This window comes from Scyliorhinus torazame, chromosome 9 (assembly GCF_047496885.1).
Source record: "Scyliorhinus torazame isolate Kashiwa2021f chromosome 9, sScyTor2.1, whole genome shotgun sequence".
NCBI classification, from domain to species: Eukaryota; Metazoa; Chordata; class Chondrichthyes; order Carcharhiniformes; family Scyliorhinidae; genus Scyliorhinus; species Scyliorhinus torazame.
The window spans coordinates 149,813,687-149,840,315 of NC_092715.1; the positions used below are offsets into that span (position 1 = coordinate 149,813,687).

Genomic DNA, 26,629 nt, shown 5'->3' on the forward strand with positions numbered 1-26,629 from the left:
GTACAGCACCCCAAACTTGATCTGCCTTTGCTAAAGAGCCGTCTTGGCCCTGTTGAACCCAGCATGCCTTTTCGCCAGCGCTGCTCCAATGTCCTGATATATTTGGACCTTTTTCCCCTTCCATTTGTAATTCAGCTTCTCCCTGGTCCACCGCAGGAACTTCTTCTCCACAAACTTGTGGAGCCTCACAATCATCGCCCGCGACAGCTCCCCCGCTCTTGACTTCTACCTTGGAGACCTATGTGCTCTATCCACCTCTTGTGGCCTTGTCCAACACCCGCTCCGCCCCCAGCCCCGCCAGCATCCTTGAGATGTATCTCGTAGCATTCAGGCCTTCCACACCTTCAGGCAGGCCAACGATATGCAGGATCTGCCTTCTAGATCTATTGTCCTTCTCCTCTACCTTTGCCCTTTGCGACTTGCAAAGGTTCCCCAGGAGCCCCACCCCTGCCTCCAGTGTCACCACCCGATCACTGTGGTCAGATATCACCCTCTCCATCTCCCAGATGTGCGACCCCTGTACCTCCAAGCACTTCTCAACTCTCTCCATTGAGCCTTTCGAGGTTGCTACCCCTTCCTCGATGGCCTTCGATTGATCTTCCTGCATCTCCATTCATTGCTGGTGGAACTCATGTCTGAACGTCATCAACTGCTCCATCTAGGATTTTCCAGCATGTGACTACCCTGCCCCCTCTACCATAGATTTGAGCCAGGGAAGTGGGAATGGGAGATGGGAGGAGAAAGGAATTAGGACACTAAAAGATTTGTTTCTTGGGGGTCGTTTTGCGGGACTGAAGGAGCTGGGAGTGAAGTATGGGCTGGAGCAGGGAGAAATATTTAGATACATGCAGGTTTGAGACTTTGCCAAAAAGGAGATGCAGAGCTTCCCAGTAGAGCCGGCTTCCATATTGCTGGAGGAGGTGCGGAAGACGGGGACTGGAGAAGCTGATAGTATCGGCGGTTTATGGGGCTATTTTGGTGGAGGAGAAGGCGCCGCTAGAAGGAATCAAAGCAAAGTGGGAGGAAGAGTTGGGAGAGGGTATGGAGGAGGGGTTACATAGAACATACAGTGCAGAAGGAGGCCAATCGGCCAATTGAGTCTGCACCGACCCTCTTAAGCCCTCACTTCCACCCTATCCCCGTAACCCACTAACCCCTCCTAATCGTTTTGGTCACTAAGGGCAATTTATCATGGCCAATCCACCTAACCTGCACGTCTTTGGACGGTGGGAGGAAACCGACGCACACACAGGGAGAACGTGCAGACTCCACACGGACCACAGGTTCTGGTGTGAGGTGCTCTGTTCTCCACACAGGTTCTGGTGTGAGGTGCTCTGGAGGGTGAACGCCTCCACCTCGTGTACGAGGTTGGGGCTGATACAGCTGAAGGTGGTGTATAGAGCACCTTACAAGGGCGAGGATGAGCCTGCTCTTTGAGGGGGTAGAAGATGTATGTGAACGTTGTGGGGGGCGCCCCGCAAACCACGTTCATATGTTTTGGTTCTGTCCAAAGCTGGAGGATTACTGGAACGAGGTGTTTAGTGTAATCTCTAAAGTGGTGCACGGAAACTGGACCCGGGCCCTCGGGAGGTCATATTCGGGGTGTTGGACCAGCCGGGTTGGAAATGGGCACGGAGGCAGATGTTGTAGCCTTCGCCTCGTTGATCGCCCGAAGGCGGATCCTGTTAGGGTAGAGATCAACCTCTCCACCCTGTGTCCTGGCGTGGAGGGAGTGACCTGCTAGAATTCTTGACGCTTGAAAAGGTCAAATTTGAACTGAAGGGAAGGATGGAGGGGTTCTACAATTCATGGGCGTTATTCATTATGCACTTTCGAGAATTGGATTACATCGAACATTGGGGGGATGCTGGCAGGGTTGGGGTGAGGGGGACTGTGTGTGTTAATGGTGACTATGGGTGATTCCTTTTTGTCATTTGTTTATGTTAACATGCGGGCTAATGTTTGGGGGTTTGGTGGGAGGATGGGATTGTTATTGACATTACATTCGTTACTGATTATTGTTAATTGTTGGGCGTAAATTTGGGAGAAAATGTGCAAAAGGAGGAGAATAAAAAAATGTTTTAAAAAAACACTGCCCCCTCTGCCATCTTTCCAATTGTTGCTGTGCCAGTCTCTTCTAGTTCCTTGGCCAGTTCTTTAACCTTTTTTTGCCGGGTCTGATAACCAGCAGACATAACACTCCCGGGGGGAGTTTGCCACAGCTTCAGCTACATTTTCCTGCCAAAATTCCCCTGTTTTGGGGTAAAAAGAGCTCAAATCAACACCTTTGAACTGGAGCTGCCCTGTGTGCGACCACTCACTCCATGGCCGCCATGTATTCCAAGCGGCAAGTCTATGAGTGCACCTATGTCAGGGTGCAACTGGGGATCAGGGATTATGGGGATGAAGCAGGTGAATGGGGATAAGAATGGCGGAGCGGATCCAATGGGCCGAATGGCCTAATTTTGCTCCGATATATTATGGTCTTGTGTACCATTTTACCAAATGCCAGTAGACATCAACCAGTAAATAAGATGCAATTGTTCGATCATCCTGTTCGTCTCTGTCAAGAGAGCAAAATGTAATTGGCTCTTTGAATTGAGAGCCTCTGTGCCATCCCTTGTGAAACACAGGAAGGAAATTTGAGATGTTGCAAGTCTCTCCAGCTACAGACTAGATGGACCCAAGAACATTAAAGATTCATTGGTACGGTCACCTTCACGGACACTGGCAATATAGTTCTTACCCAGCTCTGAGATGCAGCATAGGCAAATTGCAGTGAGATGTTCTCACTGAAGCACTGATGCCTTCATCAGTATGACATTTGGTGCTATTTCCACACAACTCTTTGCTTGTCTTGTAGATGTTTTTGAATCACTTGGAGCACATGTATCACTACCAAAAGGAATGCCAATAAATGCACTTTCTTGCCTATTTATTGTTGGTTGGGCAAGCAATTGTTTTTAGAAGTAAATGATTTTAAAAACTGTTTTTCCATAACTCCAAAAACATTGACAGAATGAACTACTTTGTTTAACTTGTGTATGAGTCCGTCTTAAACTTTGTGGTCAACATTGTTGTCAGGATGTATTTTGCCCTTATGTGCAAGAAGAGCAAAATTCTTAACTTGGCCACCTTTAAATATTTTCTAATCATTTTTTGAAATCTTTAAGATGGCCAGTAAAAGCCGTGCACGTCTACCACAAATTACTGCTGGAGAAAGCACTTTGGAAGACATCATGGACAGAGCCTACGATTGCTTTGATATACAACTGAGTAGTGTTCAACTACTCTATGCTAAACCACGTATGTATTCACTTAAATATTTAAAACCTTTAAAGCCATTACTCGGCACTTAATTATCTTTTTGTTAATGAATATTATTTATTAAATATTTTTTGCTTTTAAAACCTGGTATTTTGAGTGATTGAAAATTGACTGTAATAGTCAATAAGTATAGATTTTATTGATTATAAGCCAAACAGTGGTTACTATCTATTCATTAAAGGAAATGCTTGTAGTTTTGGTCTTGGTGTGGAAAAGGTTTTTCCTGTATCATGTAATTATTACAAAGGTTATCAGATTAGCTTTACTAGCCTGTGGTGTTTTGATTTAGATGATGATTGGAAAACAGCTCGCAAAACAAAGGTATCATCTCAGCACATCTTGCAACCTATGGATTTAAAGCTCGATTTATCCAGAGCAATGGTTGTCTCTGATCCAAGAATGCCCAAGTATGTATGCGTGTAATTAGATGGGCAAAAGCTGAGCGGTAAATGTTGCAAATGTGTTAAAATAAAACATTTAGGAATGATGCAATGCTAACTTAGTGGAATAAAAGTGAAAATTGATCATAGTTGCACATTACTGCATTGTCTGACCTGTTGAATAAGACAATTATTGTTAATAATCGGTATTCATTTACAGAAATTTGACAGCAAAAACTTTGCAAAGGTGATATTCCACCCGATGGTTCAATTTCCTCAAAATGAATATCTCTCTGCTACAAATCAAGGCTAAGTTGAATGTGCTTGACCAGTTCAATATTTAATGATAAAGACACACACCAATTTTTCCAAAACACCAAATTCTCAATTGCTACTAAAAACTCTGGTTTCCAAATCAGTGTCTCCAAGAAAATGATTAGGGTGGAATTGTCCCTTAAACTGGCAAAGTCTGATATTGGGCAGGGAAATCTGCAGTTGACCTGCCGACGGCAATGGCGCCGTTTTGCTCTGTATCATTTGCAAAATTGTTTTTAAAAAAAAAAAGAGGCACAGTTTGATGTTGGATCAGTGGCGGGATGCCTCTGATTCATCCGCCCCACCATGACCCCAGAGCTTCAGCAATCTGGGTGTCCTATTTAAAGCCTGTCTCTGCACAGAGCTAGCCCTCTCCAAGGGATAGGAAGCTGTTGGGAACTGATGGCTGCCAAAGCTGGGGAACATGCTGGCCCCAAATTTAGTGACACCTCCCTCTGGTCTCAACAGTGGAGGGCTTGCTAAGATGTCCTGTATCCCCAGCCAAGGCGAAGAATAGCAAGAAAGGTCACTAATCCAGCATGAGAGGTGGTGGTAGTGGTGGTCAGTGCTAATGCACTCCAAAAGAGGGGAAGACCGCCACCCAGTGCCAAAAGTGGATGAATGATCCCTTCTGTTTTGTCATGTTAAGTCATTATTCTCATCACTCTCCACTCTCTCACTCAAACCTATCACACATCCAAAGGGGTCTCATTCACTGCCAACTCGTGGGGTATCACCACTCATGTTCTCTCACACACCTTCACCTGTTCTGCGGATTGTGTCCGAATCCCGTCCTTGCACTAATCACCACCTACACATGCCAAGCATTCTTATCTGAGCTGGCAGGTGTCCTTACGTTTCTCTCCACCTGTCTTCGTGCAGACCAAGCTGGCACACAACAAAAGGAATCTGTTTTGGATTGGTGGAGGAATGGCTGAAGTCAGGGTCCTGCCAGTTTTTGAAAATAGATTTCAGCTTGCCAGCAAGAATGTGGACGATCCAGTTAGGCCAGCGACACTCAATCATGTGAGGATCCAGCACTGTAACATCCTCCAGACAAGCATGCTGTGAATGATTTTGCTTCTGTCACAGGCACCCACCATGCACTTATTATCTCTCCTTTTGCATCCACGTCTGGGAGGCTGCCGAGAGAGGTCCACGAGCCCATCCTTCACTCCAGCCCAGAGGACACCATGGAGGCGGAATCTGGGGACACCAACATTGAAGACCTGTCACAAAGCTCACCCACAACCTCCACCAATGCAAGGACAAACCTTGATGGGACCTAGATTCAAAATTAATCTAAGGGTCACAATCTAGTGATCATCACACTGTTTGATCCATAGCAGGCAGCGGCAGGGACATCCCAGGATTCCAGCACTCGGAGCATTGCTGAATCAGAGTCAGACAAGGAGCCCCTCGACTTGGTCATGACTCGGTTACTGGAGCTGCAAAGATCAGCTTGGGAAAAATCGAGAAGGTATGTCTGGTGCACTCCTTGGATTGCAAGGCACGTTGTAGGAGTTTATCTGCCATCAGACTAAGGTGATAGCACCATCATGCCAACACACAAGGGTCAACACTGGTAGGGTGGTGGCTGCTGTGGAAATCTTGATCCTGCATAGCTATAGGAGCTGCATCTCATAACTGAGACACTTGCAGACATCCATCAGTGTCGACATGAGAGGAGGGTGGAACATCGCTAGCCCACTCAAACTTCCCCTCCTCTCAAAGAGTCAGGCAGGTTACCTGTAGGGAAGAGGATCAGCAGGTGCACACATGGGACCATCCACTCGTGAGACTCCAGAAGCATCCAGCCCTCCGAATTCCCTCTTTCTATGACCCATTCAGTTCCAACTCTGCAGGCTAAGGAGGATGGCACTCCCACACAGCAGGACTCTGAAAGCAAGCCAAGCTCTCCTCGACCCCAGCTGGTACTGGCCCTCCAGAGCATGCATCTCCAAAGTCATCACAGACAACAGGGTATCATCGTTAGAGGCTGTCTTCACCTCTGCTGTGTATGTTGGGAATGTATCAAGACATAGTGGTAGTGTTAGAAAGGTCATGAAGCTGCTGTTGCATAGCATGTATCTGGGTGTTAATCGCTTGTACATAATGTTAGCCAGTGTAAATAAACTCGCAACAATTTCATCTTGTCTGTCTTCTGGTTTTCATGAGCAGTATTCCACTCCGTCTGAAGTGAAAGCTTGGTTCCTGCACAAAATAAAGGCAGGTGTCTCAGTCCTTCTCCCTGTGCTGTGTGAAAACATCTCCGCACATTGATGGCACACCTTGGCAGTCACTGGATGCATCAGTCATGCCTGATCGCATCAGAGTTAGCGTCAGAATGCCATCATTTTCCCTGTGCTCTGTAACTTGAGATGTAGCTGCCCCCCCCCCCGCCCTCCCCCAACCCTCCCCTAACTCGTCAGCTTCTGCCTCAATGGCACTTGGTTCCTGAAGGGTTCAACTCATAAAGGATGGCATTGGATTAAGAGAAGTTAAACCTTTCCCGCGACATCTCCATGATGTGACTTGGATCATTGAAAAAAAAAATGCCATCAGCCAGGCAAAAGTCAGAATTCACATAGCTCTGTGAGGATCTATAAATTGTCCCCACTGCTTGTCGTCGTCATCTTCCTGGAATGTGCAGACAATGGGCATCCACTGCCCTTCATGTCAGGAGCCTTATCTACACACCAAGTTCATTGCTCACAGATGCCGTATGATGATTATTTGGTGTTCTTTTTTTTAAAAAAAAAATTTTTATTAAAGGTTTTCATAAAATATCAATAACAAAATGAGAAAGAAAAAAGAACCCAATAGGGTTAAGTACAAAACACAATCTAAAAAAGCAACCCCCCCCCCCCCCCGGACCTAAATAATAAATTAACATTAACACCCCGACTTAAGACAACAGGTGTATACACCCCCTCAGACCCTTCCAGTGTAAATAACATAAACAAAAATAAAGTAAACCCCCCCGAGCTGCTGCTGCCATTGACCAATGTCTATCGTTCTGCCAGAAAGTCTACGAACGGTTGCCACCGCCTAAAGAACCCTTGTACCGACCCGCTCAAGGCGAATTTCACCCTCCAGTTTGATGAACCCTGCCATATCGCTGATCCAGGATTCCATGCTTGGGGGCCTCGTATCTTTCCACTGAAGGAGAATCCTTCGCCGGGCTACCAGGGACGCAAAGGCCAGAATTCCGGCCTCTTTCACCTCCTGCATTCCCGGCTCCCCTGCCACCCCAAATATTGCGAGCCCCCAGCCCGGTTTGACCCTGGATCCTACCACCCTCAACACCGTCCTCGCTATGCCCTTCCAAAATTCCTCCAGCGCTGGGCATGCCCAGAACATATGGGTGTGATTTGCTGGGCTCCCTGAGCACCTAACACACCTGTCCTCACCCCCAAAGAACCTGCTCATCCTTGTCCCGGTCATGTGTGCCCTGTGCAGCACCTTAAACTGTATGAGGCTGAGCCTCGCGCATGAAGAGGAAGAGTTCACCCTCCCTAGGGCATCTGCCCACGTCCCCTCTTCGATCTCCTCTCCCAACTCCTCCTCCCACTTACCTTTCAACTCCACCACCGAGGCCTCCTCCTCCTCCTGCATCACCTGGTAAGTTTCCGAGATCTTCCCCACTCCCACCCACCCCCCCGAGAGCACCCTGTCCTGTACTGTGTGTGGCAGTAGCCGTGGGAATTCCACCACCTGCCGTCTGGCAAACGCCCTTACCTGTAAGTACCTGAAGGTGTTCCCCGGGGGGGAGCCCGTACTTCTCCTCCAGCTCACCCAAGCTCGCGAACTTCCCGTCCACAAACAGGTCCCCCAACTTTCGTATGCCTGCCCTGTGCCACCCCGAAAACCCTCCACCTGTTCTTCCTGGGGCGAACCGATGGTTCCCCCGTAATGGGGTCCACGCTGAGGCCCTAACTTCCCCCCTATGCCGCCTCCACTGCCCCCAAATTTTGAGGGCCGCCACCACCGGGCTCGTGGTATACCTCCTTGGAGGGAGCGGCAGCGGCACCGTTGCCAGCGCCCCCAGACTCGTACACACACGGGACGCCGTCTCCAGCCTCTTCCATGCAGCCCCCTCCCCCTCCATCACCCACTTGCGCACCATTGTCGCATTGGCGGCCCAGTAGTACCCACAGAGGTTGGGCAGCGCCAGCCCCCCCCTATCTCTACACCGCTCCAGGAACACCCTTCTCGCCCTCGGAGTCCCTCGTGCCCACACAAACCCCATTATACTCCTGTTAACCCGCCTGAAAAAAGCCTTCAGGATAAACACGGGGAGGCACTGGAACAGGAACAAAAACCTTGGGAGCACCGTCATTTTGATTGACTGCACCCTACCCGCCAGGGACAGCGGCAACACGTCTCACCTCTTGAACTCCTCCTCCATTTGCTCCACCAGCCTTGTAAAGTTAAGCCTATGCAGGGCCCCCCAGCTCCTGGCCACCTGGACCCCCAAATATCTGAAACTCCACTCCGCCCTTTTTAGTGGGAGCTCGCCAATCCCTCTCTCCTGGTCCCCGAGCTGAACTACAAACAGCTCGTTCTTCCCCATATTGAGCTTATACCCCGAAAAGTCCCCGAATTCCCTAAGCATCCTCATTACCTCTGGCATTCCTCCCACCGGGTCCGCCACATACAGCAGCAGGTCGTCCGCATAAAGCGACACCCTATGCTCCTCCCCACCCCGCACCAACTCCCTCCAGTTTCTCGACTCTCTCAGTGCCATAGCCAGGGGTTCAATCGCCAGTGCGAAGAGCAGGGGGGACAGGGGACACCCCTGTCTCGTCCCTCGGTGCAACCGAAAGTACTCGGACCTCCTCCTATTTGTGGCCACACTCGCCATCGGGACCTCATACAACAGCCTAACCCACCTGACAAACCCCTCCCCAAACCCGAACCTCTTCAGCACCTCCCACAGGTACCCCCACGCTACCCTATCGAAGGCTTTCTCAGCGTCCATCGCCACCACTATCTCCGCCTCCCCCTCCCTCGCCGGCATCATGATAACGTTCAAATGCCTCCGCACATTCGCGTTCAACTGTCTCCCCTTCACAAACCTCGTCTGGTCTTCATGGTTGATCTGCGGCACATAATCCTCAATCCTCATGGCTAAGACCTTCGCCAGCACCTTGGCATCTACATTTAGCAACAAAATCGGTCTGTAAGACCCACACTGCAGGGGATCCTTGTCCCGCTTCAGGATCAAGGAGATCAGTGCCCGGGACATCGTCAGGGGTAAAGCCCCCCCCTCCCTTGCCTCATTGAAGGTCCTAACTAACAGCGGGCCCAACAGGTCCAAATATTTTTTCTAGAACTCGACCGGGAAACCGTCCGGCCCCGGTGCCTTCCCCGCCTGCATGCTTCCTATCCCTTTGATCGGCTCCTCCAGCCCAATCGGGGCCCCCAGTCCTGCCACCAGTCCCTCTTCCACCTTTGGAAACCTCAATTGGTCCAGGAAACGGCCCATCCCTCCCTCCTCCCGTGGGGGCTCAGATCGGTACAATTCCTCGGAGAAGTCCCTTTAGACCCCATTGATGCCAACCCCACTCCGCACCACGCTCCCTCCCCTGTCCCTAACTCCCCCGATCTCCCTAGCTACGTCCCGCTTCCGAAGCTGATGCCCCAGCATCCGGCTTGCCTTTTCCCCATACTCGTAGACTGCCCCCTGGGCCTTCCTCCACTGCACCTCCGCCTTCCTGGTGGTCACCAGGTCGAATTCGGCCTGGAGGCTGCGCCTCTTCCTCAACAATCCTTCCTCAGGTTCTTCCTCATACCTCCTGTCTACCCTCACCATCTCCCCCACCAGCCTCTCCCTCTCCCTCCGCTCCTTGTGGGCCCTGATGGAGATCAGCTCTCCCCTCACCACCGCCTTCAGTGCCTCCCATACCATCCCCACTCGGACCTCCCCGTTGTCGTTGGTCTCCAAGTACCTCTCTATACTTCCTCGGACCCGCTCGCTCACCTCCTCGTCCGCCAACAGCCCCACCTCCAAGCGCCACAGCGGCTGCTGGTCCCTCTCCTCCCCCATCTCCAAGTCAATGCGGGGCGTGGTCCGAAATGGCTATTGCCGAATACTCGGTATCCTCTACTCTCGCTATCAGCGCCCTACTCAAAATGAAAAAGTCAATTCGAGAATAAGCCTTATGGACATGTGAGAAGAATGAAAATTCCCTAGCCCCCGGCCTTGCAAATCTCGAAGGATCCACCCCTCCCATTTGGTCCATAAATCCCCTCAACACTAGCCGCCGCCGGCTTCCTACCCATCCTAGACCTGGAGCGATCCAGTGCCGGATCCAACACCGTGTTAAAGTCTCCCCCCATGACTTCCGGGTGCGGCGATGACCAGCTGAGTCGCACGTTTCGGCAGCTCCCTGTGAAACGGACTTTTGGGCTCTTGATAGGAGCCCCAACGGCAATTTTAACGGCTGAAAACACCGTGCGGTAAACCAGAAGGGTGTTCCCCCTGGACACGGATGGAAAAAGGAGAGGAAAGTGGCCGGATTGCAGCGGATCCTTTGGAACAACGGCAAGGAAGGCAAGCAGAAACCAAGATGGCGTCGGAAGGTGGCAGTTTCATATGGGGCCCTGAACAACAAGAGTTTTTGAAACGCTGCGTGGAGGAGATAAAAAAGGAAATGAAGAAAGAGTTGTTGGCCCCGATATTACAGGCGATTGAAGGGCTGAAAGAGGAACAAAAGACCCAGGAGCAGGAGCTTCGGGTCGTGAAGGCGAAAGCAGCAGAGAATGAAAACGATATACAGGGCCTGGTGGTGAAGTCGGAGATACAGGAGGCACACCAGAAACGATCTGTGGAGAGGTTGGAGGCACTGGAAAATAACGCAAGGAGGAACAACTTGAGGATTCTTGGCCTTCCTGAAGGTGTGGACGGGGCGGACGTCGGGGCATATGTGAGCACGATGCTGCACTCGTTAATGGGAGTGGAGACCCCGACGGGTCCGTTGGAGGTGGAGGGAGCATACCGAGTTATGGTGCGAGGATCGAGAGCAGGAGAAGCTCCCAGAGCCATAGTGGTGAGATTTCTCCGTTTTAAGGATAGAGAAATGGTCCTTAGATGGGCGAAGAAAACTCGGTGTAGTAAATGGGAGAACGCGGTGATCCGCGTTTATCAAGATTGGAGTGCGGAGGTGGCGAGAAGGAGGGCGAGCTTTAATCGGGCCAAAGCGGTACTTCACAAAAAAAAAGATAAAGTTTGGAATGCTGCAACCGGCAAGACTGTGGGTCACATATCAAGGGAGGCACCACTACTTTGAGACGGCGGATGAAGCGTGGACTTTTATTGTAGAAGAAAAATTGGAATGATTGGACTACGAAAATGAACGTTTGGACAAAGTGGTGGGACGAGTGGGGGGGGGGCGAAGAGGGATTGTATGATTAATCCTGCGGTATGGTAACTTTTCTTTCTCCCACAGGTGGTGATGGGGGGAGGTGGGGAGGGAGAGGAGATGGGGCGTTGGCCATGGGAGGCGGGGCCGAGGGAGAGGCGCGGGCTTGGTTCCCGCGCTATGATAATTATGGCGGGAATAGAGAAGCAGGAAGGAGGGGGCGCCGCACGGGGCGAGCCGTGATCACGGGTGGAAGCCGAGGTCAGCCAGAGTTTGCTGACTTCTGGGAGCAACATGGGGGGAGTAATTACGCTAGCGGGGGGTCTAGCGGGGGGGGGGGGAGGGGGGAATTACTGGGTTGCTGCTGCTGGGGAAAGGGGGGAGTGGGTACGGGAAAGGATGGGCGGGGGGGCACCGTCTGGGAGAAATACAGCTGCGTGGGAACTGGGCGAGAAGCTGGAAAAAGATGATGGCTAACCGGCAAGGGGGGGGGGTGGGAAGCCCCCCAACTCGGCTGATCACGTGGAACGTGAGGGGGCTTAACGGGCCGATAAAGAGGGCACGAGTACTCGCACACCTTAAGAAACTTAAAGCAGATGTGGTCATGTTACAGGAAACGCACCTGAAACTGATAGATCAGGTTAGGTTGCGCAAAGGATGGGTAGGGCAGGTGTTCCATTCGGGGCTGGATGCGAAAAACAGGGGGGTGGCTATATTAGTGGGGAAGCGGGTAATGTTCGAGGCAAAGACTATAGTGGCGGATAACGGGGGCAGATACGTGATGGTGAGTGGCAAATTACAGGGAGAGATGGTGGTGTTGGTAAACGTGTATGTCCCGAATTGGGACGATGCCAATTTTATGAGGTGAATGCTAGGACGCATCCCAGACCTAGAGACCGGAAAGCTGATAATGGGGGGAGACTTTAACACGGTGTTGGAACCAAGGCTGGATAGGTCGAAGTCCAGGACTGGTAGGAGGCCGGCAGCAGCCAAGGTGCTTAAGGATTTTATGGAGCAGATGGGAGGGGTGGACCCGTGGAGATTCAGTAGACCTAGGAGTAAGGAGTTCTCGTTTTTCTCCTATGTCCATAAAGTCTATTCACGCATAGACTTTTTTGTGTTGGGTAGGGCATTGATCCCGAGGGTGAGGGGAACGGAATATACGGCTATAGCCATTTTGGATCATGCCCCACACTGGGTAGACTTGGAGATAGGGGAGGAAACAAGAGGGCGTCCACCCTGGAGAATGGACATGGGACTAATGGCGGATGAGGGGGTGTGCTTAAGGGTGAGGGGATGCATTGAAAAGTACTTGGAACTCAATGACAATGGGGAGGTTCAGGTGGGAGTGGTCTGGGAGGCGTTGAAGGTGGTGGTTAGGGGGGAGCTGATATCAATAAGGACACATAAAGGGAAGCAGGAGAGTAAGGAACGGGAGCGGTTGTTGCAAGAACTTTTGAGGGTGGACAGACAGTATGCGGAAGCACCGGAGGAGGGACTGTATAGGGAAAGGCAAAGGCTGCATGTGGAATTTGACTTGCTGACCACAGGCACTGCAGAGGCACAATGGAGGAAGGCGCAGGGTGTACAGTATGAATATGGAGAGAAGGCGAGCAGATTGCTGGCACACCAATTGAGGAAAAGGGGAGCAGCGAGGGAAATAGGGGGGGTGAGAGACGAAGATGGAGAGACGGAGCGGGGAGCGGAGAGAGTGAATGAAGTGTTTAAGACGTTTTATAAAAAATTGTATGAAGCTCAACCCCCGGATGGGAGGGAGAGAATGATGGAGTTTTTGGATCGGCTGGAAATTCCCAAGGTGGAAGAGCAGGAAAGGATGGGATTGGGAGCACAGATCACGGTAGAAGAAGTGGTGAAAGGAATTAGGATCATGCAGACGGGAAAGGCTCCGGGACCGGACGGATTCCCAGTTGAATTTTACAGAAAATATTTGGACTTGCTCGCCCCGCTACTGACGAGGACCTTTAACGAGGCAAAGGAAAGGGGACAACTGCCCCCGACTATGTCAGAAGCAACGATATCGCTTCTTTTAAAGAAGGAAAAGGATCCGCTACAATGCGGGTCCTACAGACCAATCTCCCTCCTCAATGTAGATGCCAAGGTCTTGGCCAAGGTAATGGCAATGAGAATAGAGGAATGGGTCCCGGGGGTGGTTCATGAGGACCAAACTGGGTTTGTGAAGGGGAGACAGCTGAACACGAACATACGGAGGTTGTTAGGGGTAATGATGATGGCCCCACCAGAGGGTGAAACGGAGATAGTAGTGGCGATGGATGCCGAGAAAGCATTTGATAGAGTGGAGTGGGATTATCTGTGGGAGGTGTTGAGGAGATTTGGGTTCGGAGAGGGGTATGTTAGATGGGTGCAGCTGTTGAATAGGGCCCCAGTGGCGAGTGTGGTCACGAATGGACGGGGATCGGCATATTTTCGGCTCCATAGAGGGACAAGGCAGGGATGTCCTCTGTCCCCATTACTGTTTGCACTGGCGATTGAGCCCCTGGCGATAGCGCTGAGAGGTTCCAAGGGATGGAGGGGAATACTTAGGGGAGGAGAAGAACACCGGGTATCTTTATATGCGGATGATCTGCTACTATATGTGGCGGATCCAGCGGAGGGGATGCCAGAAATAATGCGGATACTTGGGGAGTTTGGGGATTTTTCAGGGTATAAATTGAACATGGGGAAGAGTGAGCTGTTTGTGGTGCATCCAGGGGAGCAGAGTAGGGAAATAGAAGACCTACCGTTGAGGAAGGTAACAAGAGACTTTCGTTACCTGGGGATCCAGATAGCTAAGAATTGGGGCACATTGCACAGGCTAAATTTGACGCGGTTGGTGGAACAGATGGAGGAAGATTTCAAGAGATGGGATATGGTAGCATTGTCAATGGCAGGGAGGGTGCAGGCGGTTAAGATGGTGGTCCTCCCGAGATTCCTCTTTGTGTTTCAGTGTCTCCCGGTGGTGATCACGAAGGCTTTTTTCAAAAGGATAGAAAAGAGTATCATGGGTTTTGTTTGGGCCGGGAAGACTCCGAGAGTGAGGAAGGGATTCTTACAGCGTAGTAGGGATAGGGGGGGGCTGGCACTACCGAGCCTAAGTGAGTATTATTGGGCCGCTAATATTTCAATGGTGAGTAAGTGGATGGGAGAGGAGGAAGGAGCGGCGTGGAAGAGATTAGAGAGGGTGTCCTGTAGGGGGACCAGCCTGCAGGCTATGGTGACAGCCCCATTGCCGTTCTCACCAAGGAACTATACCACGAGTCCGGTGGTGGTAGCTACACTGAAGATTTGGGGACAGTGGAGACGACATAGGGGAAAGACCGGAGCACTGGGGGGGTCCCCGATAAGAAACAACCATAGGTTTGCCCCGGGGGGAATGGATGGGGGATATGGAATGTGGCAAAGAGCAGGTATAACGCAATTGAAAGATCTATTTGTGGATGGGAAGTTTGCGAGTCTGGGAGCGCTGACCGAGAAATATGGGTTGCCCCAAGGGAATGCATTCAGGTACATGCAATTGAGGGCTTTTGCGAGGCAACAGGTGAGGGAATTCCTGCAGCTCCCGACACAAGAGGTGCAGGACAGAGTCATCTCAAAGAAATGGGTGGGGGACGGTAAGGTGTCGGATATATATAGGGAAATGAGAGACGAAGGGGAGACTATGATGGACGAACTAAAAGGGAAATGGGAAGAAGAGCTAGGGGAGGAGATTGAGGAGGGGATGTGGGCAGATGCCCTTAACAGGGTAAACTCGTCGTCCTCGTGCGCCAGGCTAAGCCTGATTCAGTTCAAGGTATTACACAGGGCACATATGACTGGAACACGGCTCAGTAAATTTTTTGGGGTGGAGGATAGGTGTGCGAGGTGCTCGAGAAGCCCAGCGAATCATACCCATATGTTTTGGTCATGCCCGGCACTACAGGGGTTTTGGATGGGGGTGACAAAGGTGCTTTCGAAAGTAGTAGGAGTCCGGGTCGAACCAAGCTGGGGGTTGGCTATATTTGGGGTTGCACAAGAGCCGGGAGTGCAGGAGGCGAAAGAGGCCGATGTTTTGGCCTTTGCGTCCCTAGTAGCCCGGCGCAGAATATTGCTAATGTGGAAAGAAGCCAAGCCCCCGGGGGTGGAGACCTGGATAAATGATATGGCGGGGTTCATAAAGTTGGAGCGGATTAAGTTCGGCCTAAGGGGGTCGGCTCAAGGGTTTACTAGGCGGTGGCAACCGTTCGTCGAATATCTTGCGGCAAGATAGATAGGGGAGAACAAAGAAGGCAGCAGCAGCGGCCCAGGACTTGGGGGGGGGTGGGGGGGGGGAGGGAGGGATGGGGGAGGGGGGGGTGGCCTGAGACAAGGCAGTTGCCAATTAGGGCTAGCTTTTATTTTTATTTTTTTTGTTATTTAATATTTATTTATTTGTTGTTGTTTTTGTTTAAATTTAAAAAGGTCATTATTATCTGTATTGTTACAATGTTGTGTAAAAGATGCACAATGTACTGTGTTGGTTGACCAAAAATTTTCAATAAAATATTATTTAAAAAAAAAAAAAAAAGTCTCCCCCCATTATCAGGCCCCCCACTTCCAAGTCTGGGATCCGACCCAACATACGCCACATAAAACCCGCATCGTCCCAGTTCGGAGCATACACATTGACCAGTACCACCCTCTCTCCCTGCAACTTACCACTTACCATTATGTACCTACCGCCATTATCTGCCACAATGCTCGACGCCTCGAATAACACCACCTTTCCCACCAAGATCGCCACCCCTCGATTTTTGGCATCTAGCCCCGAGTGAAACACCTGACCTACCCACCCTTTCCTCAGTTTTACCAGGTCTGCCACCTTCAGGTGTGTCTCCTGGAGCATAACCACATCCGCCTTGAGCCCCTTCAGGTGCGCGAACACGCGGGCCCGCTTAACCGGCCCATTCAGTCCCCTTACATTCCAGGTTATCAGCCGGATCAGGGGGCTGACCCCGGCCACTCCCGCCTCCCCTTCGACTCGTCCCATTGTGTGGCACACCCTCCTCTCCTGCTCCCCATTATTATTCGGTGTTCTTCGAGGACCTTGTCACCCTCATCGCCTGTGACATCCTCTTCATCGGAGGAGATGAGCGGCTCTTCCGTCTCCTTGGGCAAGTCCTCACTTCGTTGCAGCGTGATGTTCTGTAAGGCGCAGAAGATGATGATGCATGACACACTCTATGGAATGCATTTTAGTGTTCCACCAGACTGGTCCAAGCACCGGAACCTCATTTCACTGACTCAGCCATTGAATCTGTCAACTATACTGTTTGCAACCTTGGCATTATATTTTGCACCAATGTGTTTCTGACCACTCATCTTTTCATCACCAATTATCTAATTCCTTCTCTCTAACCTTGCCCCTTTCTCAGCTCATCTGATGAAACTTGTATCCATCCCTTTGTTACTTGTAAACTTTGCTTTTCCAATACTTGTCATTAGCCTTCCATCTTCCATCCAACATAAACTTGAGCTGTTCCAGCCTTTGCCTGTATCCTAACCTATGTCAAGTATCTCACCCTAGTACTCACCGATCGACATGCCCTCAACTTATTATTACTTTCAAAATTCTCATCCTTGTTTTCAAATCTCTCCATGGCACTCATTTTCTGTAGGCTACTCCAGCCCTACAAGGTCTTTAGATCTGTGTTCCTCCAATTTTGGCATCCTGGTTTTAAATCGTTTTACCATTGGTGGTCATGCCTGGGCCCTAGGTTCTTAAATTTCATCCATAAACTTGAAAGAACAAAGAACAATACAGATCAGGAACAGGCCTTTCAGCCGTCTAAGCCTGTACCAGTCATGATACCAATCTTTGCCAAAACCCTCAGCACTTCCTTGTGCCGTATCCCTCTATACCTATCCTATACATGTGTTTGTCAAGTTGCCTCTTGAATGCCGTTAATGTATCTGCTTCCACAACCTCCCCTGGTAACGCGTTCCAGGAACTCACCACCCTCTGCGTTAAAAAAACCTGCCTTGCACATCTCCTCTAAACTTTGCCCCACGGAACGTAAACCTATGCCCCCTAGAGACTGACTCCTCCACCGTGGGAAAGGGTGCCTGTCCATCCACTCTATCCATGCCCCTCATAATCTTGTAGACCTCTATCAGGTCACCCCTCAACCACCGTCTTTCTAATGAAAACAGTCCAAGTCTATTCAGCCTCTCCACATAGCTAACATTCTCCACATCAGGCAACATCCTGCTAAACTCCTCTGCACCCTCTCCAAAGCCTCCACATCCTTCTGGTAGTGTGGCGACCAGAATTGTGCGCAATATTCCAAGTGCGACCTTGCCAAGATTCTATACAACTGTAGCATGACTTGCCAGTTTTTATACTCAATGCCCCGTCCAATGATTCTCTTCCTCTCACTCCATTTAAAATGCTCTTTCATATACCCTTTTAGCTGAGGTTTTGATAATCTGCTCAAATAACTATATAATTATGGCTCAATGTTCAATTTAGTTCTCTTAACACTTCTGTGTATTACCTTGCGACGTTACATTGCACTGATGTTCTGCCCAAGGGTAAGTCCTTTGCTCATTTCTTCATGGCTTGGAGTCCTGTGCTTTCCTCGTCCATTGTTCAAGAGCCTCCCATTTTCAACTTCTGTGAGCAATATGACTAGGGAAAAGAATACATGAGGTGCCATTTCAGTTTCTTCCTCATGCACATAAGAAAACAGGAGTCCTCTTTCTGGAAGATCCTTCACTTGTAAGCAGGTGTTGTCCCTCCAACCATTGCCACTGAAAATGTGCTGATTCCACCATTACCCTTTCTGGGAGCCTTGCCTGAGCCCTTATCCTCACTGGATTAATAATGCTACATAACTCATTGCTCTGTGGGACCCTTGCGTGGGCCCTTATCTTAACTGTATTAACAATGCTACATAAACCCAGTGCTGGATCAAGGTTAAATAAAATTGTAACACAAAATATCAAGATGTTTTGAACTGACCAGGAATAATAGAGTCATTAGAAAAACACATACTCCATCAGAGAAATCTACCACTGCTAATTGTTCAAAGAACTTTAGATCAAGAATTTGTATGAAGCAATGAGAAATTAAATTACCCAAATTGTCAATTAGTAGCACAATGTAGCCAGGTGTTCTCCTCCTGAATAATGGCAGCACCGTATTCTTCTTCGCATATTTATAAATAATAAATGAAGATTGAGCCTGGGCCAGAATTTTTTAATTGTAAAATTAAAGCACATGGGATTAGGGGTACTGTATTCAGATGAATAGAAAACTTGTTGACAGACAGGAAACAAAGAGTAGGAATTAATGGGTCTTTTTCCGAATGGCAGGCAGAGACTAATGGGGTACCACAGGGATCGGTGCTGAGACCCCAGCTGTTCACAATATATATTGATAATTTAGATGAGGGAACAAAATGTAACATCTCCAAGATGACACGAAGCTGGCTGGGAGGGTGAGCTGTCAGAAGGATGCAGAGATCCTTCAGAGTGATTTGGGCAAATGAATGGCAGATGTGATATAATTTGAAGAAATGTGAGGTTATCCACTTTGATAGCAAAAATGAGAAGGCAAGCTATTATCTGAATGGCCATAAATTAGGATAGAGGAATCTGCAAAGGCACCTGGGTGTCCTCGTATACCAGTTACTGAAGGTGAGCATGGTGGTGCAGCCGACGGTAAAGAAGGCAAATAGTGTGTTGACCTTCATAGCAAAAGGATTCGAGTACAGGAGCAGGGGTCTTGCAATTATACAGGACCTTGCTGATGCCACACCTGGAATACTGTGTGCAGTTTTAGTCTCCTTATCTGAGGAAGGATGTTCTTGCTCTTGAGGGAGTACAGCGAACGTTTACCAGACTGATTCCTGGAATGGCAGGGCGGTCGTATGAGGAACGATTGAGTCGGTTAAGATTGTATTTGTTGGAGTACAGATGAAGGGGGGGGGGGGGGGGAAGGGAAGGGGGGGGGGGGGTGGTGTTTCATAGAAACCTATAGAATTCTAACAGGACTAGACAGGATGCTCTCGATGGAAAGTGTGCCCAAAACCAGGGGTCACTGATTGAGGACATTGGGTAGACTATTTAGGACAGACATAAGGAGAAATATCTTAACCCAGAGAGTGGTTGGCCTGGGGAATCCGTATTACAGGAAGTAGTTGAAGTCAAAACATTATGTATTTTCCATGAGCAGTTAGATATTACACTTGGGCAAAGGAGATCAAAGGATATGGGGAGGGAGGCAAGATCAGGCTATTGAGTTGGATGATCAGCCATGATAATGAATGGCGGAGCAGGGTCAAAGGGATGAATGGCTTCCTACTCCTATTTTCTATATTTCTCATCCGAAGAGTTGGTGGGAAACACATCCTTGCCAACTCCAGTGGATCCAAGCCAATTTTGTGCTCTAAGGAATGGTGATTGGCAGGAGACAGATTCCTCCCATCATTGGGAGAAATCCTGCCATGGCGAGCTTATGACCAATCAGATTGGCCAGCAGCTCTTCAGTCATTCCAGCAAGAGCCTTAAGTGCCTTAAGTGGGTAGGGTGGAGTTGTTGACCTTGGGTAGGGTGCTCTTTCCAAGAGCCGGTGCAGACTCGATGGGCCGAATGGCTTCCTTCTGCACTGTAAATTCTATGATAATCTATGAAGTGGCCAGAAGAGACATTGCAGCTAGCTGCCTGTAACTAAGTGCCAGAAACTGGAGGGAAGATGAATGGCAGGGGTCGGTGGAGACGGTAGGTAGGGGGTGTGGTCGGGAAATTTAAGGGTGTCACAAGGTGGGGACATCAAAGTTTTGGGGGCAAGTCAAATAGGGGAGTGAGGGAGAGGGAGGGAGGGAAAGCTGGAAGTCACTGGGCCCTAAAGGGAGGATGCCCCAGTCAAATAATTCTGGCCTGTTTAATCTTAATTTGTTATTTGTAAATATGCAAAGAAGAATACGGTACTGCCATCATTCAGAAGGAGAAAACCTGGCTACATTGTACATTAATTGACACCATGGTGATTTATTTTCTCATTGCTTCAAACAAATCTGTGTTTTAAAGTCCTTTAATTATTAGCAGTGCTAGATTTTTCTGAAATAGGATTTGTTTTTCTAATGACTTATTATTCCTTGTCAGTTCAAAACATTTTGATATTTTCTGTTACAATCCTAGTACTTGTAAAGAAAAGTTGTATTTCCTTTTTTAAATTTCCTGCACTTATAGTTTTGTGTGTAACTTATGTAGCTCACTGTGGACTACCCTACTCCTTATTGAATCCCTGTTTAGCCACTGGGTTTTACGTTTTTGTCAAAAATCAAAGCATTTGATCTACCAAAATCAACCATACAGTGTCCTAATTCTATGCTTGTTTGAAATCATGTATTATTGTACTTGACCTTACTGGCTTTGTACTCTAGAGGAAGTTAGTAGTGTAGTAAGAAGCCCAGAGTAATGCTCTGGCGATCCAGATTCAAATCCCACCACAGCAGATTTCAAGAAAAAGCTGAAATTAAAAGTCTAAGAATTGTTGATTGCAGCAAAAACCTATACAGTTTGCTAATGTCCTTTGGAGAACAAAAATGCCATCCTTCCCTGGTCTCGCCCACTTCAGATCCACAGCAATGTGGTTGACTCCTAAATTCCCGAGTTTTGTGCCTAAACCACAGTGCATCTTTAACCTGTATACAATGGACAAATGACCACAAGTTGTTTCAAACAATAATATAATTTATTGGTGAGCATACAATGTTAAAATTATCTCAATCTCACACACATGAAAATTGAATTATAAGCTATTACACACAAGACCTTAACATAACTTTCAAGTGACTGGCAAGTTCCGGGCAGATATGGCCTTTATCTGGAGTCCGCAGTTTGGCAATGTTGAAAGTCTGTTGCTGGTCGTCGTTGTCCTTGGCTTTGATCCTTCCGTCGATGGCGTGGATGGTCTTCCTCTTCTTCGGCCGGTGAAGGGTCACTGTTGTTGGTTGCTGTCGAGAGAGCGAGTGAGGGGTTGCGCATCGCCTTTTATCCCGATGAGTTTTCACACCCTTTTGGGCGGTCCAAGGTGAATGTCCAATCAAACAATCAGGGCTCGAACACCCTGATCGATTAGGTCCAATTAAGACCCGCCACCTTGATGGCGGGGCGTGTCCTTACCGGCCATATCCATTGGTGTCCGAGGCACGTAGGCCTTTCCAAATAAGGAAGCACACACCACCAAGTCTGCGATACTATATTGATTTACATTTCAAACCCATTGTCCTGGGATAGCCTCTTCATGGCTTTTTTCCTGGGCTGTTTGCAAAAGTCTGGGCTGCAGCTTTTTGTTTATTTGAGAGCTGCAGCCTGTTTGTCCCTGAACTTGGCCACTTTTCCCAGTGTCCTTTGCTGTACGCCATTTTAGTTGGCCACACTAGCAAACCATTCAGTAAATGGGCAATTTGGGATGACCAACAAATAATGGCCTAGCCATTCATTCCATGAATGCAACTCAGTAAGCTATATTACCAATCCTACCTTGAATATTTGTAAAAACTACATCTAGATACAATTATATCATATTCATTGGTTCTGATTCTACTGTTTTACTTCTATGTAGACATTCAGTTTACATTTGAGTGATTGAATTTAGTGATTACTGTCTGTACATATTCTTTTTATTGCACATGCTGTCTTAAGTTTTACTCGACCCAGTGAGTCCATCCAGAATGCTATTGTAAACCCTGGTTTTTGCCCTTTTATTAACTTAAGCCATTCTATCTAAATACCTTGAGATCTGTATCTCAAGTGGTATGTACTTTGCACACAAGCCAAAATTTAAAGATCAACAAAGGTTTATTTTCCAATGGTGAATAAAGGTTGTTCAACAAATATTGATTATAGCTCTAATTTACTATGTTTCCTTCTTTTAAATAGATTTAAAGTTTATGGTGGACTTGCTTTACTTTCAATTTGCATCTCAGACCAAAAACTTACAAGAGTCTTGGAATTAATTGATAGTATTCCTAAACCAAAAAGTAATTCGCCACCACCACCATCTGTAAAATCTCTTCAGGTAGGCTTAAATCATCGTATATGAATTGAAAACTGCATGAAATGCTGTGAAATATTGGTAGCTTAAATATTAGTTGGAAAAAATATACCTCCTAAACCACATGATATTCTCCAAGTTACTATGTGTTAACTGTTTATAGCAATTTTGAATGACCATCCACCTGTAATTTTCTCTGAATGAAATAGATACCGTTGGGATGAATAACTTTTATAAGATGAATTTGAGAAAATCATTCTTTTTCAGATATGTTGGAATATAATTGAAGTACAGTTAATTTTCTCTTATACATGAAATTTGTTTAGCCACAGATATTATCACCTAACATGACTCCACGGTCTGTGCAAAAGAGAGCAGTACACAAGGACATATACTCTTCTGTCCTGAGTATGGCAGGTAAGAATTGCTGAAATACTATATAGCAAAAGTATAATCTATTCATTTTTTCTTAAGTAGATAAAGGCATTCTAACTCTACCTTTTCTTCAAACTCATCGGTGTCCTCACTTCCATAAACCATCTATCTTCCTTTTACGCACTTCAGTTATTTCTCCATCTGTCTCTCTTCTGGGGCAGTGCATTTCACATTCTGCCTTTCAACTTATGACTGAATGTTTCCTGAATTTGCTTTTAATGCCAATGGTTGTTTGATTTGTTCTAAACATCTTACTCAGTTACATTATTGATTGAAGGCAATATAATTAAGTTTACCCAGTTTTCATTGTAAATAAGTATCTTCAGAGCAGGGATGCTGATGAATCAGGATCAGTATATCCTTGCAAAGGAGGTTACCCATAGGTATTCCATAAGAAGATCGACCACATATTTTCTTTAACTCCAGTAGTGATAGCTTTTAGGTTCCACACTGTGGTAGTATGTATTGGGGGTCATGTGGGACTGGAAACCCTAATGTCATTGGCTGACAGATCCCGGGTCCTGGTTGGCCGTTGACCTCTAGCTCCGCCCTGAAGGCGGAGTATAAGAAGCCGGAGTCCTCCCCCGCAGGCCAGTCTACTATTGAGCTGTGGGAGAACAGACACGCTTAATAAAGCCTCATCGACTTCACTGTATTCGTCTCACGGAGTCTTTGTGCGCTACAATTTATTAAGCGTGCCTAAAAAGGACTATCGAGCTCAGGATCATTCCGGAATGCCTGAGGATCAGCCCCCACGCAGTGAACGCGGCAGCAGCCTTCAAGCACTGGCAGACTTGTTTCGAGGTCTACCTCAGAACGGCCACCGGCCGGGTCACAGAAGACCAAAAACTACAGGTCCTGCACTCGAGGGTGAGCACGGAGATCTTCTCCCTCATCGAAGACTCGGAGGATTTCCAGACGGCGTTCGCAGCACTGAAAAGTCTCTATGCCCGCCCAGTTAACCAAATCTACGCTCGCTACCAGCTCGCGATGAGACGGCAAGGTCCCGGAGAATCGATGGACGAATTCTACGCCGCGCTGCTGATTTTGGGACGAGCCTGCAGCTGCCCTTCGGTGAACGCAAATGAACACACGGACATGTTAATGCGCGATGCTTTTGTGACAGGTATGAATTCCTCCCAAATCCGCCAAAGACTTCTAGAAAGAGAGTCGCTAGGACTCTCAGAGGCCCGGGCCCTAGCAGCCTCCCTAGACGTGGCCGCGCGTAATACCCGCGCCTACGGCCCCGACCGCGCGGCAGCCCATTGGGCTCCGTACGTGCCCGTCGCGACAAACCCCCCCCCCCGGAACACCCCACAGGCTTGCGCGGTCCAAACGCCGAGTCGCACCGGGGGCGCCCGCTGTTATTTCTGCGGCCAGGCGAAACACCCCGGCAGCGCTGCCCGGCCCGCGCAGCTATCTGCAAGAGCTGCGGGAAAAAGGGCCATTATGCGGTTGTGTGCCGGTCCCGCGAGGTCGCCGCTGTCCCGGGAGAACAGGGAGCTCTGCAAGCTGTTTACGCGCCCCAACCCCCCCCCAGCACGCCATGTATGACCCGCAGGCGCAGCCGCTCTGGGTCCCGACCACCGCGGTCCCGGGAGAACAGGGAGCCCTGCACGCCGCTTACGCTCCCCAACCCCCCTCCCCGTACCCCATGTATGACCCGCCGGCGCTACCGCTTTGGGTCCCGGCCACCACTCTCCACGGAGAAGAGGGAGTTTTGCGCGTCCCTAACCCCCCCCTAACCCCCACCCCGCGCCCCACGTCTGACCCGCCGGCGCCACCAACTTGGGTCCCGACCACCGCTGTCCCCGGTGAGGGAGCTCTGCGCGGTCCTAGCGCTCCCCAGCCCCCTCAGCGCCCCATGTGCGACCCGCAGACGCCGCCATTTTGGGTCCCGGCCACCACAAGGGGAGGAAGGGCGCCGCCATCTTGGACCGCCCCAGGCCTGTACGACGCATGGGGGCGGCATTTTGTCCACCCCCGTCGCCATCTTGTGACCCACCAGCCACGTGCGATGTAATGGGGCGGCCATTTTGTCCATCCCCGACGCCATCTTGGACGGCAACAACGGATCCCACTCCACTACTACAACCACGTCTCGCTTCAATTACGCTCGATCAAGCTCGGCCCCGGACACTCCAGACGACGACGACAACGGTGCTAATAAACGGCCACGAGACGCCATGCCTAGTCGACTCCGGGAGCACGGAGAGCTTTATCCACCCCGACACGGTAAGACGCTGTTCCTTGACCACCTATCCCAGCGCACAAAAGATTTCCCTAGCTGCAGGATCCCACTCCGTACAGATCCAAGGATTCTGCATAGTTACCCTAACGGTGCAGGGGAGGGAGTTCAAAAACTACAAACTAAACGTCCTTCCCCAACTCTGTGCCCGCACCTTGCTGGGATTAGATTTTCAATGCAACCTACAGAGCCTTACGTTCAAATTCGGCGGCCCAATACCCCCACTCACTATCTGCGGCCTCGCAACCCTCAAGGTGCAACCCCCGTCCTTGTTTGCGAACCCCACCCCGGATTGCAAACCCGTCGCCACTAGGAGCAGACGGTACAGCGCCCAGGACCGGACCTTCATTCGGTCCGAAGTCCAGCGGCTACTAAAGGAGGGCATAATCCAGGCCAGCAATAGTCCCTGGAGAGCGCAGGTGGTAGTAGTGAAGACAGGGGAGAAACAAAGGATGGTCATAGACTATAGCCAGACCATCAACAGGTACACACAACTAGACGCGTACCCTCTCCCCCGCATATCCGACATGGTCAATCGGATTGCCCAATATAAAGTCTTCTCCACCGTGGACCTCAAGTCCGCCTACCATCAGCTCCCCATCCGCCCAAGTGACCGCAAGTACACAGCCTTCGAGGCAGTCGGGCGATTATACCATTTCCTAAGGGTCCCTTTTGGCGTCACAAACGGGGTCTCGGTCTTCCAACGGGAGATGGACCGAATGGTTGATCAACATGGGTTGTGGGCCACGTTCCCGTATCTCGACAATGTAACCATCTGCGGCCACGACCAGCAGGACCACGACGCCAACCTCCAAAAATTCCTCCAGACCGCCAAAGCCTTGAACCTCACGTACAACGAGGACAAGTGCGTTTTTAGCACCAATCGGCTAGCCATTCTGGGCTACGTAGTGCGCAATGGGATAATAGGCCCCGACCCCGAACGTATGCGCGCCCTCATGGAATTTCCCCTCCCGCACTGCTCAAAAGCCCTGAAACGCTGCCTGGGGTTCTTTTCATACTACGCCCAGTGGGTCCCCCAGTACGCAGACAAGGCCCGCCCCCTAATACAGACCACGACCTTCCCTCTGCCGACAGAGGCTTGCCAGGCCTTCAGCCGTATCAAAGCGGATATCGCAAAGGCCACGATGCGCGCTATCGACGAGTCCCTCCCCTTCCAGGTCGAGAGCGACGCCTCCGACGTAGCTCTAGCGGCCACCCTTAACCAAGCGGGCAGACCCGTGGCCTTTTTCTCCCGGACCCTCCACGCCTCAGAAATCCGCCACTCCTCAGTGGAAAAGGAAGCCCAAGCCATAGTGGAAGCTGTGCGACATTGGAGGCATTACCTGGCCGGCAGGAGATTCGCTCTCCTCACGGACCAACGGTCGGTAGCCTTCATGTTCGATAATGCACAGCGGGGCAAAATCAAAAACGACAAGATCTTAAGGTGGAGGATCGAGCTCTCCACCTTCAACTATGAGATTTTGTATCGTCCCGGGAAGCTGAACGAGCCGTCCGATGC

General features: G+C 49.5%; 1 protein-coding gene across 5 annotated transcripts in view; it reads left to right on the forward strand.

Moving 5' to 3' along the window:
- Positions 1-26,629, forward strand: part of vps13a (vacuolar protein sorting 13 homolog A) — a 753,359-nt gene that overhangs the window by 191,602 nt on the left and 535,128 nt on the right. For all 5 annotated transcript variants that reach the window (XM_072516625.1, XM_072516626.1, XM_072516627.1 and 2 more), the window contains exons 21-24: positions 3,174-3,306; positions 3,617-3,734; positions 22,313-22,451; positions 22,754-22,844. In XM_072516625.1, the coding sequence (XP_072372726.1) occupies positions 3,174-3,306; positions 3,617-3,734; positions 22,313-22,451; positions 22,754-22,844 (481 nt within the window). The remainder of the gene's footprint in view (positions 1-3,173; positions 3,307-3,616; positions 3,735-22,312; positions 22,452-22,753; positions 22,845-26,629) is intronic.